Source organism: Ischnura elegans, chromosome 2, assembly GCF_921293095.1.
Source record: "Ischnura elegans chromosome 2, ioIscEleg1.1, whole genome shotgun sequence".
Classification (NCBI taxonomy): Eukaryota; Metazoa; Arthropoda; class Insecta; order Odonata; family Coenagrionidae; genus Ischnura; species Ischnura elegans.
The window spans coordinates 71,776,438-71,792,483 of record NC_060247.1 but is presented as its reverse complement, the minus strand read 5'-3'; the positions used below and the strand labels follow the sequence as shown (position 1 = coordinate 71,792,483).

Below are 16,046 nucleotides of genomic sequence, written 5' to 3'. Positions count from 1 at the left end.
TTCAATGATATTAGATTTAATAAAAACCACATACCTTACATTTAGTCTTAGAGAAAATGAAAAGTTGGAATTTGGTTGAATAAATGTTTTTCCACTAGGATGCACTTCTAGGGTATAGTTGCTGGGTGGTTTATTTGTCTTTGGCATTTTTATTTTTTCAACCTCTTCCTTCATATCTTCATCTATTTCTCTCAATATAAGTCCTTTAACAACTCCACTTGTATTGCTTACTTCCAAAAAGTCCTGATACCTTCCACCAGCTCTGCAAATTCCAAAGTCAAATTTTTTCTTGTTTACAGTGAGTGTGTCAATTTGACTTTGACATCTGAATCCAATCCAAACTGAAATCTTGAACATATTGTATTGAGTTTTAGAATTAAATTATACATTGCATGTTCAGGTCATGTTCAATAATGGTAAGAGTGGCCAGCATTTTGACTATAAACAAAAAACCATCTGAAAATCCTCAGGCTTAGGAAGCTGTTCCTTAAAAGCGATGTTCCAGGCCTGGCAGAAATAGTTGTAAAATACTAGGGATATTTTGTTTAGTGAAAAAAAAAGGTTTAAGATTTTGTATTTCCCCCAAACAATAAGCGTCTTTAATTAATGCTTGGTCAAGCTGAACTCAAGCCATTAAATCACTCACAGCGCACAGCAATTTTTTTTTTCTTAATTCTCTTTTGTATTCCCTTACAGGTAAATGGCTAGTAATCTAACACCTACTGCAATATGTCAATTGAGGTGTTTTGAGGAGACTGTGTAGATGATTGCATGTGACTTTATTCCATTCATATCTATAAATGTCAGGCAATATTTTCCAAATTACTACCATAAATAAAATAAACCAGCAATAAATTTTGTAATAATTAAAATTGAGGCTCATTGTAAAAGGGAGAATGGAGGACTTAATAAATATATTTATAAAATTTATCAAGTGTGGTTCGTAGGATTAGGTGAATTACTCACAGTGTCAAAGTTTTGACCAAGGAATATTACTCTCTCGGCTCTTGATTGGGCTTTTTAAAAATTCTAACTGGCAAAATATTTCTGTAAGCTTTGCGATTGTAGTCACTAGGACTATGAGGGTTAATCTTTGACTCAATCGTACAAAGAAAGTTTGAAAATGAGTTGAAAATGATATTTTGTAATTTCTCAGTCAAAAGTAAATCATATTGAGCATTTATCTTGATTGCAAATTTTAAAATGTGCATGAATTTAATTTGCTCATGTTGGAGTGTCCAATTTTGTGTGAATAATTATGTAGCATTCTGCCATAGTTAGGGATGAGAAACTTTTTCCTGAGCCTTAGCCAGGAAGGACATGAAGGAGACTAAGGAAATTGGGGGAGTGAAGGACCAATTACCTGACTGTGAGTGCAGTTTGCAAGCACCCAATCATGGTGCGGTGCTTAGGGGGGGTGTTACTGACATGAGGCCCGGCACAGAATCCCCAGTGACAACCCCCCTCCCCGACATAAGGTGCGACGACAAAACCCCCTGAAGACATAACGCTCCATGAACATTACACGGTTTCGCCTGTGCAGGAAAAAACCATACGGGGCTTTTCCTTTAGTTCACCGAAGAAGTCTATGGGACCTTTCACATTGTATGGTTAAAACACGGGCACGGTTTTTAGCTGCATTGTAGCCGTCCAGTGCCACTGGGGTCACACAGCTACCATATCGTCTTTCTGCTTAGTGATCCACGTAAACAATTGCGCACTTTCACACTAAACGGTTTCAGTCGTGCGGGAGCTGTCTCCAGTATATATGTAAATCAACTGGCCATGATTTAAAACCATGCAGTTTTATCCCGCACAGGTGAAAGTGCATAATGTGCGAGGAGCAACTGGCCATGATTTAAAACCGTGCGGGAAAAAACAGCACGGGGTGTAATGTGCAAGGATCCGTGTAATATGCAAGGAGCGTAAGGCCCGGCGACAAAATACTCTTGACAAAATCTGCAACAAAATCGCCACGGGGATTTAGTCTCTTGCGTTTTGTCGATGTGGGAATTTTGTCTCGGGCATTTTGTCACCACGGGGATTTTCTCCAGGGCGTTTTGTCTCTGGCCTTTTGTCGCCAGGGATTTTAGGATTGGGCCTTTTGACTGCGACCCTTAGGGAGGAGTGAGCAGCCGTGTTGGGTGCCAAAATATTTTATTTACCAAAAACAGTTCCTGGTGGTAAAAATGGAGTGAATTCTGGTTCAAAAGGGTTACCTAAATGAGCATTTTTGGTTGTAAATGAACTTTGAGTGGCCTAAGACTTGATATTTGATGTAACTCTATATGTATTTCTCATCGTGTCCTATGCAATCTCATGATGAGAAAAATGCAGAAATAATTATAAATTTTATTCAGTGGCTTTAGCATGGTTTACTTACCTCTGGTGTTTTGGAACCCCTGTCAAATTTCAGTACATATTTCTCAAAGGAACGCTTTTGGTCGCTTTGAAAAGCTGTCCTGTGTAATTTCACAGGAATAGCTTGAGAAGATTTTGCAGGAAGTTCTCCCATGTATTGTGGTATCAGTTCAAAACAAGATGTTGCCATTTCAAACACATCCTCTGTGACTTCTTTTGCAATTTTAAAAGCACTGGAAATTTTGTTTACATTCTGTCTTGTGTTGATATCAGACAAACTTAGAGACTTTCTTTTGAATGGAATTCTGAATGGAAAATAAAAATAAATAAGTCTTGAATTATTCATTACCTGCAGGATTGACATTTTATTTTTGATGTCAGTTATAAATCAGGCCGAGTTAATTTTATGAACAAAATTAACTAAAAATTAAGGTTTCATGTTTTTATCCTAAATAATCCTAAATCTACCATGTATATCTGATTGTAGTCCCCCCATTTTTTCCAAAAATGCCTGTGAAAAAAGTAAAGAGGGGACTATATTCCTATGCATTTTTTAAATTTTTTCCCAAAGCTGAAGCCTCAAAATTAGGGTGGGGACTATATTCAGAATAATACGGTACTTACTCATTTGAAAAATTTCTTTCCACATTGAGTGATGGGTCTGACGATTGTTCTGATTTATTGCGTTTTTTGTATGATGTAGCGTGCTGAAGTCCTTTTCGAAATCTCGAGTGTCCTGGTAACTAAGATGATATGTACGATAACATCAAATGGATGAAATGGAGAAAAAATGACCCATTTAATATGGATTTATTGCATATAATTAATGTGCAGGAATATAATGCAGGGATATTCCACATTGGTTGATGCAGAAGAGAGATAGGTACATACATACTCTCAAGAAGATAGGGTTAGCTTTAAAGTAGATGCATAACAAATACCAAAAGTACTAGTTGCTTGTGGTTTAGTTTACCTTTGAATGCCATATTCTGTAGTTTGTATTGTCGTTTTAAAGTTTTATAGTCAGTCTTAGTGTTATAATTGATTTTCCAATAAAATTTGCTGTCAAACAGTTACAGCCCTCCATTTTTCCTTAGTGAATCTTTCAGGAACTTTGGAGTGTGTAGTTGGAAATGTGATTTGTTACAAATCTTTGAAAAAGTGAGATTGAAATTCCTGTGTCTGGAGAGGGGGTCAGATATTAGAATTTGCCCAGATCCTTTAAGGCTAAGCTGTAGGCCTATGGGAATTTGTAAAAAATGAGTAGTCTTTGTTGGTAAAAATAAAATTCGGTGGTTTATATCTAGCCTTTTTCCTTCTGAAATTTGTTGTCACATCTAATGCTCTATGTAAAAGTTCTAGTCATTAACCCTCCTACTGGCCAAAAAAAATTCTTTTTTTTTTTCGAAGATGACTTTGAAACAAAATATGTAATCATGACACCCATGCTTAAATAAGATACTGTTGAACAACTTTCCTAAACTTTTTTCCCTTAGGTGTTCCTAAACATTTATCTTAAATGATAAAGCTCATAAGGACATAAATTAACTAATTCATGGTGTAATTATAATGAATTTTAATGCTTACTAACAATGAGCTCATCATTGGTTAATACTTACAGCATGAAAACTCATGTGCACAAAATCAGCTCCATCGCTTATTTTTAAATTATTTGGTTAAGATTATTAGACTAGTTATTATTTGTCATAACTCTTTGAAATCTATTTGAAATTGCTGACCATCGTCCAGCTGTGAGTCTGATGAAAGTTTGTGATTAATGTGACAGAATTTCTATCTCAAAGCTCCGCCACTGGATTCTGACACCTGGCTTGAGTCCTGAGTCCCTGGCATGGCCACCAGAGCATGGAGGACCCTATGGTGAGGGGAAAAATGCCACCCAATTCAGAGACCGCCATAGCCTAGACCACAAGAAACCATCCCTTATCCCTCATCGTTATTCATGGTGAAGGTTCTTTTTTACTCTCATATAAATCTTGAAAAAAATCCTCAACCGTAAATGTAAGTAGATTTTCAAGTGAGACAATTTTTGGGCTTTCCTCTTTTGCTACTATTAATGTGTGAAAATTCATTTGATTTATTTTAAAGCGTGTAATTATCTTTAAAATATTATTAAGGTTTGTTTTTCATTTTACCTTTTTTGATTTTTTAATGATCTCAAAGTAACCACTAATCGCTCCATTGTTTTCAATAATGATGGCTTTCTGTGGAATTCTAAACTGTGGGAAAATTGAGAAGTATTAGATATTATTTTGTTTTGTATCATTGTCAACTGCTGAACAGAGAATGGACTTCTTAGTCTTTTTTCTGAGGTGGAGAATATTTAAAGAACTTACAGTTCCATGCCTTTGGGGTGCAATATCCAAAATAACATATTTTGTCAATAATAGAGGGTCCATCTGTGCTTGTCTACAAAGAACTGTTGTCAAGATAAATCCCTCATCTGAAAAAATAAGAATAAAACATGTGGACTAGTTAAAATAATAAACACATTATACAACGCAGGAAAGTCAGGGGCAGAATTTACCTTTTGTCGCACATGGAACCTATGAATCAACAAAATGAGTCCATAAGGGGTGCTCTGGCAATAAACCTAGGCCACACTTATACTGAATGATCAGAAAGGACTGCAGAAACAAGTGACTTTGTATGCAGTCAAGCGCATAGGTGCAAAGTCAAATACACCAAAGGATGAAGTTCGCCATGAAAAAATATTTGACTTAGCCGGGATGTGAACCCTGATCTCCTGATTGCCGGTCAGGTGTATTAGCCAGTTACACTGCCAAGCCATTTTCTCAAAGAGAACTTCAGGATGGCTTTTAGCAAACAAGATGTTGACGTCACAAGTCCATACTGTGGCACATTTGGTGAGGGTCGTGCTAACCAAGCCACTGTCGGAGGGGAAACCTCTATTTTTGACGCTGGTCAGCAACGACGAATTTCAAAGCACTGCAGAAACAAGTGACTTTGTACGCAGTCACGCTCACAGGTGCAAAGTTAAATACAACAAAGGATGAAGTTCGCCATGAAAAAATATTTGACTTCGCTGGGAATCGAACCCGGATCTCCCAATTGCCGGTTAGGTGTGTTTGCCAGTTACACCACCAAGCCATTTTCTCAGACCAAACTTCGGGATGGGTTTTACCGAATCTTGAATGATCATAAATTTTCATCATTTTCATTTTCAAACGTATTTGAATTTACATATTTGAATGTAAAAAGTGGCATAGTTATTATTAATTTGAGTCGCAATTGACTACTGCTGACCTCACCATAAAAGGCTCATTTAACCCTTTGGTGTTAGGCATTTCGGAAACGGAATAAGCTGGAAATGTTTCATGTAAAGGTGTGGAGTGGGATCATGTATGCGAAATTCCTGGAATGGAAGAGGAATAAGGAAGTGCATAAATACATGATTGGTGAAGAGGAGTAGCTTAACCCATTAGTGCATAGCATCCGATGTATCGGACGTGTGTATTTTATTTTGTTATGGGCTCCAGTTGACTTGCGCTACATTTTAATACTGTATTAAGTTCAAATGGATGTCTGTCTTCATCCCACCGCTAATATTTTAGTTGACTCATTGAATTTATCGACTAGAGAAGTATTTATGTGAGACTGGCACACGTCCGATATATCGGAGGCTATGCACTAATGGGTTAATGGGATAAATATGAAGCAGGAATGTGAATGGATGATTTACTAGTGGTCAAAGAATACACAAGTCTTTGTGAGAGAGATTTCAGCAGAGAGGTGAGTGTCATAAGAGTACAATAGTAGTGGAAAGAATGAAGGCAAACTACCTTTGTCAGCATAAGAGAAACCAATTCATAAATTGGATGGTAAGTCGTGTGAAGACTAATGACCACTTTCCATCCAAGTGAATGTACCTTAAATGATAATTTACTCACAATGATGATGATGATGTATGAATAACACGCTATTGAGAGTATATTAGACATACACACATATATATTATATATACACTCATGCTCACATTCTTGAGTGTATTATGTAATATGCTGATACCTTTGGCATACTTTAAAGCATCGGTTCTTAGTCTTTCCATTATCTAGGCCCCCTAACATAGTTCCTATCTTTGTGGTTTGCTGAAAATTAAATTAAAATGAATTTAATTGTTATTAATTAAATGCAAAAAATTTACGGAGGAAAAATCATTTGCTGTGACTTGGATTTGAACCTTGAGCTCCCGCATACATGTCACATGCTATACCAATTAAGCGTGCACTTGCAGTTGACTCCATGAAGCTACACTGCTGGCTATTGTTATTTCCATGAATAATGTTACTAGACGTAACATCAGAGCTGAGAATTTGAGAAGAACGTGAATTAGTTTTCATCAACGTAGAGTGACGTCGCTGGACTTAAAATTGCCATTGGATGAGAAAAGCTTAGCTTCCTCTAGATAATAGCCATTTGATTTCACAACTAAAGCATAATCCAAGCTGTTGCTGGTGGAGTTCTTATTTAATGAGTCTTGATCACAATAAGTCAAGCTGCGTCAAGATGTTAGTACCAACAAGTTTCTGGGAAACTCTGTTACATGGTTGTCCAGCCACTAAAGAGAATATGACCCACAAGTTGAGAATGCTGCTGTTAATAAACTTAGTCTTACCTTTTATTTCTTCTGGATTCTGAGCTCTAAATTCTTTTGCCCATTTTATCTTTGTATTGTGTAGTTGTCCCTGACCAGTCCAAAACACCACTTGAGCAGATACTGCCGTGGAATCTGCTACTGAACGTGGTTTGAAAACTAACCATATGTCATACTTGAGCCCTGGATTAATACGAACAGTTTTTGGTGTCGTTTCAGTGTTTTTTTCAAACTATCGAGAAAAAAATTGAATTTTATATTCAATTAATCCTTATACTGAATTATTATTGTTGTTATAGTCTAAACTTTCTCTTTTTTTAATCAAAATATTTTATTTTGATTATATGAATTAATCAATGAATCTGCCTGCATTGAGTTCCAATGATATTCAAGTAAAACTTTATTCCACATTTACCAGTATCATGCCATGTGTTACATGAATAAACACTTATGGACTACTTATTGGGTTTACTAATTACAGTTTTAAATTTTAATTGTGATAGAAGTAGGAAAAAGTTAATCGTAACTCCCATCTGTTTCTTTTTGCCAATGAGGCATGGCTGAAGAAAGCAGAAGTGGAAAAAAATTAGAGCTTGGTGCAAATGAAGAATGAAGAGGATCAAATGAATTGACCGAGTGAATTTAGTAGGGATGCTCAAGGGTAGAGTTGGAAAGGAATGACATTTGCTCTAAAAATCATAATATGTAATATGTTCTGACAGCTTAATTGGGCTCATCTTGAAATATGATCTGATGAAGACAGTTGTCCATGGTGAAGTGGGTGGGAAAAATAAATAGAAGAAGGTAATGGAAGAGAATGGTGAAGGAAGGCCTTGGATGAGATTAATGGAACGATTGATTAAGGATTTAAAAGAGAAGTACATATTATGTATTTAAGTATGAAAAAATTTTGGTTGATACAAAAAGTGAATGTAGAGCTTTGTCGAACCAATCCTGCTATTGTGGGGTATCGGTGATTTTAATGATGGACTCTCCAAGTACTCAGGGCAAAGGACAACAGGAGGGAACTCATTTGGAGGTGATATCATACTTACTTCTAGTACCCCCTGACCTTTCAGAGATTCATGACTGTACCACATGCCCACCACACAAAGCTGCCTTGGTTTGCCATCCAAATTGATAACAGTTAGCTTTTGACGATAAGTTTGTTTTGGAATGAAATCCTGCAGGATTGAACAGAACATGTTAAAAGCGGAGCAGGCAGAACATGTTTAAAAGAAAAATTAGGAAAAAAAAAGTTAGCTAGGATGCTGAAAAGGCATATAAAGGAAATTAAGGAGCCCAGGATCAATAGATGATCACTTAGTGATTCAACCCAAAGATTAGTTTGGATAGGTGAGGGTAGAGCTCATCCTTGACTTGGCCAATGGCATATGAATTTCACATATTCAGAGTCGGAGGCAAGGGCGTACCCACGATCATAACTGAGAGGGGGGGGGGCAAGCCATGGTCTAGGGGGACACACACCAAGTTGTGAAAGTTAGTTCATGAGTTTATTTCCTTGAAAAAATAGTTTTATTTTAGTTACCTATCTTATACTTAAATACATATCTTTTTTCGTGGGTTTAAAGAAAATTTGTTGAATGCTTTCGTTTCAATTCAGTACTGATTTTGCTTAAAGACTTTCACGATTTTTATTTCTGGGGGGGGGGGGGGGCTCGCTGGGTACGCCTATGGTCGGAGGGTCAGTTCCTTTCCCAGGGCCACCTTATACTTAGAGGATTTCAATTTGTGGTGTCAGAAGGCTTCACCCAAGATTTGAACCTCTTATACAAATTTTATTTTTACTTGTGGTATTAAATTTTTATTATTACTTATGTACATATTTCATTTGATCTCATATTTATTGATTGCGAACTTGACATTCAGGCCAGTGGCATATCCAGGATAGTGACGAGGGGGGGCTAAATGGGGGGTAATCTCCCAGCAGTAGTGGGGATCTTAACAAAATTATGTAGGTATGTACCATTCTCTCTAGTGTAAATTGGATACCCAAATGGGGTGCTATAGCCCCCAGGACCCCCCTCTGGATCTGTCACTGGATTGTAACATACCAAAAGTATGTAAAATAGGCCCTAAGTTTGGAGCTCCTTTGTTTTTCAATTCATTTAAACAGGTAAATATATCGAGAAATATAGCTAAATACTTTTGTGCAAAGTGGCAACCTCCAAAACTTTTGATTTTATCTAGCGTGTGTTTTAACCTAATGGTGGGGGAGTTTACCCCCTATAGCCCCCTGATTGAGGCCTACTGGAAATGATAAATTGCATTTAGGGCCATTTGGGCCTCCTGTTTGACATTCTATAATATGGAAACCTACCTTAAAAATTAGCATATCAGGTATCACTTGGAATTTTCCATATACCATTTCTTTTTTACACAATTTCTCACCGGTAGTATCTCTGTAAATGATATCTGTAATCCAGTGAAGAATTTTCTCAATTTAATTTTACAGAATTAGATAGGCTGAAAAAAGATAATGTTAGTAGCTGCTAATGTTTGTATCCATATGTTTGGCAAATGAACTCTCAATTTCAATTTTTCATACCACAATTTTTGGTCTCATCTTTCATGTTTTTTAGATTTTCCTTGAAGCTGTTTTCTATATTTGCTGCTTTTTTTGCTCTACCAGTTGGCTTTTCACTTCTTGTCCTTTTAGCTGAGTTTGTTGGATTCTCAGACTATGCATATTTTCCAGAAGAAACATGAAAGACATTGGACAATCATCATTGGCAAAATGTTTGTTGCATTGTGTATGTAATTTATAAGAAATAATGGTTCAGAGTAGTGTTCTCTTGCTAATCAAATACAGTATTATTGAATTAGCTGTTATATTTATCCATCCCTCTTTTTTAATGTTGGCTAAAGAATAATAAAACATATCTTCTATAGTTATAAATTGCTGAGAGGCTTGCAATTTCAACAATGGGTGGAGGGGGCAAATTTCCCCTCCTAGTATCCACTAAAGTCTCCATCCACCTCTCCAAACTAATTTCAGCTACATACTTAAGTCCACACCCTTCCATGCAATCTTGTATTCCTCACTCACCTCAGAAGCTGAGTCAATTGTTGGTAATTGGCTTACTGAAAGCAGATCTCTTGATGAAATGTGAGTAATGGCCTCCTCTTCCGTGTCTTCTTCTTGCCACAGATTTTTGTTGGAAGCAAAGAAAGAATTTTTTTTTTGCAAAAGTGACTTTAATTTCAGTATACTATAGTGCTATAGAACTTTCCTACTGTAGTGCAGAATCACTTTTTTTGTGTCATAGTGTTCTTCCAACAAATTAATAGTCAATAAACATTTAGTTTTCAACCTTTTCATTGATGTTATTTCTTGATAAACTAAATCACCATGCTTTTGATCTGATTAGAATGATTTATCAAATTTGGAAGGGAGCAGTTGGGTTAAAGGTAGAGGAGATGAAGGTTATCATTTGAAAGCAAACATGTAATCTAGCAAGAACATCAAGATGGGGTGGTGATATACATGAATAGTATGTTGAATCAAGGAGGAATACTACACTTGATTCTCATTATATCCATGAATACAATTTCAGAGAGAGGTGGGGGAGAAATTAAGTTACAGTTGAAGAAGCTATTTTTTTATATTGTAAACAGTAATTGTACAGATATGATTCCATCCCCTCATTCAAAAATTTAGTTGAAATTTTAATTCTGTGCCAACATAAATTTTTATGGACTTATGTCAATTAATACAAGAAAGAAGAGTATAGGACTTGAGTTTTTATACGAAATAGTAAAATATGGAAAAGACGGAGCTATTCTCCAGAAATTAAATTTTTATGTTCCGCAATATAACCAAAGACACCAGCAAACTTTCCTCATTCCGTTTAAAAATTCAAAATATTGTTGCAACACTCTCCTAATAAAAATATGTAGGGATTACAATACAATATGTAAACAGTTAGATTTATCATGGATTAAAAATGTATTTGTATCTCAGATGAACATCATAATTAAGAATTATATGTCATTTTAACATGCAAAGTATGCATTGTTGAATTTCATTTAATATTTTCTTTGAAGATTATTGTAATAGTTTAATATAACAGTGTGTTTATAACTTATTTTTACGTTTTTTGGTGTATCTTTTGTAAAGTGTTTTGTAATAAGTTTTTTTGAAATGTTTTCCCTTGGGTTATTGGGAAAACGTAAAATAAAATAAATTAAAAAAATAAATAAAACAGTATCTCCTCTCCCTTCTTACAAATTGACAAATGTGAAGTATTTTTACTTTTATCAGTTTACTTTCCTCTGAAATGATTTTGCATGATAATGACGTATATTATTATACATGTAAATCCATCATTCTTTCAAATTCTAAGATAGCCTTTTATCACAGTTAGCTCACCTCCATAACCTACCTTCCATTCTATAAGTGAAGAAATGACACCACAGTTTTTGGTTTCTCCTCATGAGTGTTAAATCAGTGCACCAATTTTCAGGGGGAGGAAGGGAATAATATACCATATTAGCATGTGATTGAGGAATTTTACCATATATATTATTGAGTGGTCGAAGGAGAGAGAGAAATATTAGTGTGCAGTAGAAGAGAAGAAGTCAAGATGAAGATTAAAATAGGGAAGCAAAAACTGGTAGAGGTAGAATTCTGTTATTTGGGAAGCAGGATAACTAGTGATGGGGGAAGCAAGAAAGAAATCATCAGTAGAATAGCCCAAGCGAAGAGAGCATTTCAGCAAAAGAAAGACCTGCTTACAGGGGGAAACTTATATGTGGAAGTAAAAAAACAATTCCTAAGAACTTACATTTGGAGTATGCTCCTCTACGCAAGTGAGGCATGGACAATGGCAGCAGAGGAGAATAAGCAAGGATAGAGGTCTTCAAAATGTGGTGTTTCAGAAGAATGATGAGGATCAAATGGATTGACAGAGGTAGTAATGAGGAAGTGTTAAGAAGAGTAGGAGAGAAGAGAAGCCTCATGAAAACCTTAATAAGAAGACAGAGCAACCTTTTAGGCCACATCTTGAGACATAATGGCCTGATGAAGTCAATTGTCGAGGGACAAGTGGATGGCAAGAACGAAAAAGGAAGACCTTGAACAGAATATATGGAGCACGTAAAGAAGAATGCGAAAGAGAAGAGTAGGTGTGAAAAGATTAGCTGATAGGAGAATTGAGTGGAGAGCTACGTAAAACCAATCTTAGGATTTGGGAAGCAGGATAACTAGTGATGGGGGAAGCAAGAAAGAAATCATCAGTAGAATAGCCCAAGCGAAGAGAGAATTTCAGCAAAAGAAAGACCTGCTTACAGGGGGAAACTTATATGTGGAAGTAAAAAAACAATTTCTAAGAACTTACATTTGGAGTATGCTCCTCTACAAGACCAGTGATGATGATGATAATTGAGATAGGTGGTTATTGGGAAGCATTGTAGCCTATTTGGTGAAGAACTTGGCTGATGTGTCCCGGACTCAAGTCCAGGATGAAACCTCTGTATATCCCTTCACAAAAAAAAACCTAAATGAGGTGATACTGTGAAAGGAACCAGCACCCCTAGCTTTTATGGTTGAAATGAATATGCTTATGGCTTTATATGGAGAGAGCTCTACTCCCATCTACCTAAACCAACTTTCTGGTTGAATCACTGAAGTAGTGAGTGGTCAGTGGCGCCGACTCCATGGGGCTTGAGGGGGCCCGAGCCCCCTCAATAATTCGTTATGGGTGTGAGGAAAAAGTGTCAGGCTTGTCAATTTTCCCCGGAGTGTCCAGATATCGAGATTAGAGTTCTCACTGTTCTAATGTTGATCATATGACTCTTCTAAAATGCTTAAAAAACTTAAAACTCACTACTTATAAAATTTCCCGGGGAAAGATCCCCGGTTCGGGCCCCCCCAATATTTTTGTAAGTCGGCGTCCCTGGGAGTGGTTTTAGGCACCTACCCTTATTGCATGCTTAGAATTTTCATTTAGGTGGGGGGCTACTTTTTACCCTACCTCCAGAACTGAATTTGTTCCTCAATACCATTGGAATCTATTAGATAGACTCTTCTTACCTGACTTAACAGAATTTCCTAGTACATATATTTATGCGTTATCAATGCTAGTGTTACTGTAAATGCATGGAGGAAGTTACTTTTTGGACATTGCAAGCACTTGATTTTTGGAATAGGTTGATCCGTGAATCTCATCTTTGGTTCCTCTTCATATCTCCTTTTTATTGTATCTGATAGCTTCTTCTTCCACCATAGCTCCTCCTGTGATAGCCTCTCCTCTATTTCTTTCTCTCTTTTGAGGCGAGCTTGTAACCTCTCCATTTCCTCCTTCTCGACAATGTCTTCTTTGGTAGGGATTTTCCAGTCTTTCTTTGCACTCCTCACTCTTTGTGCATTCATCACACTCTGTAATTGAAAATTCTATATTGCTTTAGCAATGTTTGTATGTATTACATTATTATATTTGAGTCATGCACTTTATTAAGGATGGTACTTTAACAAGGGTGACTATGATATTTGTTTTATTTTCAGTGATAACTTTACTTAACAGTAAGAGTTGTATAAAAATTCTATAATATTAAAAAATAGAAAATGTTCAAGCCAGTTTATAGATAATAATAATTTTTTGCCTTCCGTTGTGAGGAGGGAAGATTAGAGGCATATGGAAATGATAGGCACACTCATTGTTGTATTGTTGTGGCTACATTGTTGAATAACTGGGACGAAATCTTGAAATAGGGTAGTTTCCTTCATCAAAGAAAATGAAAGGCATTGATTGCGAGTCGTTACCCACCATTACTGTATTCATAATATAAAAATTATTTGGTTTTAGAAATTCCAATTTAGACAAATTTTAATGGTCAATTTTAACCTCATTTGAAAATGGCCAGATTGGTGCCCGTGCGATGTCACTCCACGTGACGTCATAGGGACCTAGATGCTATAAGAGTAGTCAGGAGTTTTGCATCGTCAGAGATTACCAATGCATGTATGAGGCGCAGAGCTCATGGAAACATTTCTTAATAATCACCTATTGAAATTGCCTAAGGTCAGAAAGTTTCTTTTGTTTGATAGGGTATTAATAATCCTTATTTAAACCAAGTGCTACCTGTTAGCTGGGTACTCTGCTACCTGCTAGCAGCCTGCATCATAGCGGCGCTCATAGCCTCACACCAAGGCGGCCTCACATGGCGGCAGTGCAATCAGAATGAAGTCACACAGACTTTTCCCAGCATTCATACTTAGCCGTTGTGTTTTCGCGTGCTTGAAAATTTTCACTTTTCATTTAAACACGAAAAATAGATATTGTCATTTAAAAATCTAAAAGCGTGAAATAAGCACTCCAGGAGTAATAATGTTTTGATTTAGGCAATAAAAAAATAATAGGAAACCACCCTATTACTGCCATATCTTTCTATTTGTTTTGGCTCTTTTACATGGACCTGGTCATTGAGATTTATGTAGATGGGTATTTCTCTTATCATTTCATGGTTACCCTTCAATACTATTTGGGTGTTTTTTTATTTTGTGTAAAATTCAGATAGATATTGACATTGAAGTTCTAAAAAATGAAATACCTACACTGAGAGTAAATCAAGTAAATGAGTTAAATTCTTTTCAAGAATACATTTGCCATCTAGTCATGGTTCTAGTACCTGTATTTCCAGTAGTGCTCTCTGACGTTTTTCTCTGTCCTTCTCATCAAGCCACTTTTTCCATGCCTTTTCTTTCCTATTTTTGTACCTTCTTTCAATTTTACTCTGTTCTGTCAAAGGATATGACGTTTTTTCATCTGGCAAAGTTCTCATGGCGCATTTCCCTGGGTCCTCATTTATTTCATCATAATACCAAGTTTCCTTCAGGTATTTTCTTCTTGCCTCCATAAGTGCCTCATTGGCATCCTTTGAATCTCTTGGTGCTGTAGTTGCTTCAGTGTGCACCCCCTCTAAGTTTGATTGCTTTTTTTGTTCCTGTTCGTCATAGCCAACTTGATCGAGATTATCTGAGGAGATTCCGATTAAAGTTTTCCCGGCATCACTATGATCGCGAGGCTTTGCATTATTTTTTTTTCTTTTACCCTCAGAACCAGTGAATTTCTGTTTGTCTCCTCTCTCTGATTCAGGAATGGCTTCAGTTTCAGATTTGAAGCTCTCTCCATTTATTTTTTCTATCTTGATGGATGATACCTGAGCAACGGTGTCTTGTGGAGCTGTATTTTTATCAGCATCAGCAAATGTGCTTCGTATTGATAATGCTGCCTCATTGAGCGCTTCATCGATATCTATGGATTTACCCTCAACTTTGCTACTTGTTTCAGGATTTGGTGAAGTTTGAAGCAATGCTATTTCCTGATGCTGTTGGTCTTCAGGAAGAAAATCCAGGTTGTCTTCTGTTGCATTAATATTTATCTCACTTGGTTTCAAATAACTCTCATAGTCATGCACATGTAGTTCTTCTTCTTCCCTATAGTAAGTAATTGTGCTTGAACTGTGACTTGAAAAATCTTTGTCTTTGGAACTCTGGTCTTCATCAATGGGGAATTCTCTATCCCCTGCATCATTTACTATTGCCCTGGATAAGTTTTGTTTTGAATGTATTTCATCTTCAGTATTAAAAAGTTCACTATAGGAAAATCGTTCTGCCGCCAACCTTCTCCATAGTTCATAGTTCCGAATGTATTCCATAGTTTTACATGCATTGAACAAAGCGCCACCTTCCTCTAATAGACCCTCTTTTCTAAGGTCTATGATATCCTCCCTTAGAGTTTCCCAAAGGTTAAAAAAGCTTGAATTTATAAGATGTGATTGACTCTCTGCAGTAATTTCCTCATCCAGATTTGAGGTTGAAGATTCACTTGCGATATAGGTGGCATTGTCAGTTGTACTATTGGTGTCTGACCCTGAAATGTATTCATCACTGCTGTCCTCAGCTTCTGGAATGTCCTTAATGTCTTGTGATGTAAGACTGTTCCCATCACCAAAGCTTGACTCACACTTCTCCATCAATCTCTGATAATATTTTTGCCACTGGTTCTGCTTTTGGGAGGAATAAATGCTC

The 16,046-nt window shown here is 36.5% G+C and overlaps 1 protein-coding gene across 1 annotated transcript in view; it reads right to left on the bottom strand.

Moving 5' to 3' along the window:
- Positions 1–16,046, bottom strand: part of LOC124153935 — a 35,224-nt gene that overhangs the window by 18,790 nt on the left and 388 nt on the right. Inside the window, exons 2-13 of the mRNA XM_046527347.1 lie at positions 14,645–16,021; positions 13,130–13,394; positions 10,065–10,156; positions 9,564–9,696; positions 9,336–9,430; positions 8,050–8,178; positions 7,016–7,226; positions 4,716–4,822; positions 4,515–4,598; positions 2,986–3,104; positions 2,384–2,666; positions 35–348 (exon numbers count right to left, since the gene is read on the bottom strand). Of these exons, the coding sequence (XP_046383303.1) occupies positions 35–348; positions 2,384–2,666; positions 2,986–3,104; positions 4,515–4,598; positions 4,716–4,822; positions 7,016–7,226; positions 8,050–8,178; positions 9,336–9,430; positions 9,564–9,696; positions 10,065–10,156; positions 13,130–13,394; positions 14,645–15,991 (3,179 nt within the window). The 5' untranslated portion in view covers positions 15,992–16,021. The remainder of the gene's footprint in view (positions 1–34; positions 349–2,383; positions 2,667–2,985; positions 3,105–4,514; positions 4,599–4,715; positions 4,823–7,015; positions 7,227–8,049; positions 8,179–9,335; positions 9,431–9,563; positions 9,697–10,064; positions 10,157–13,129; positions 13,395–14,644; positions 16,022–16,046) is intronic.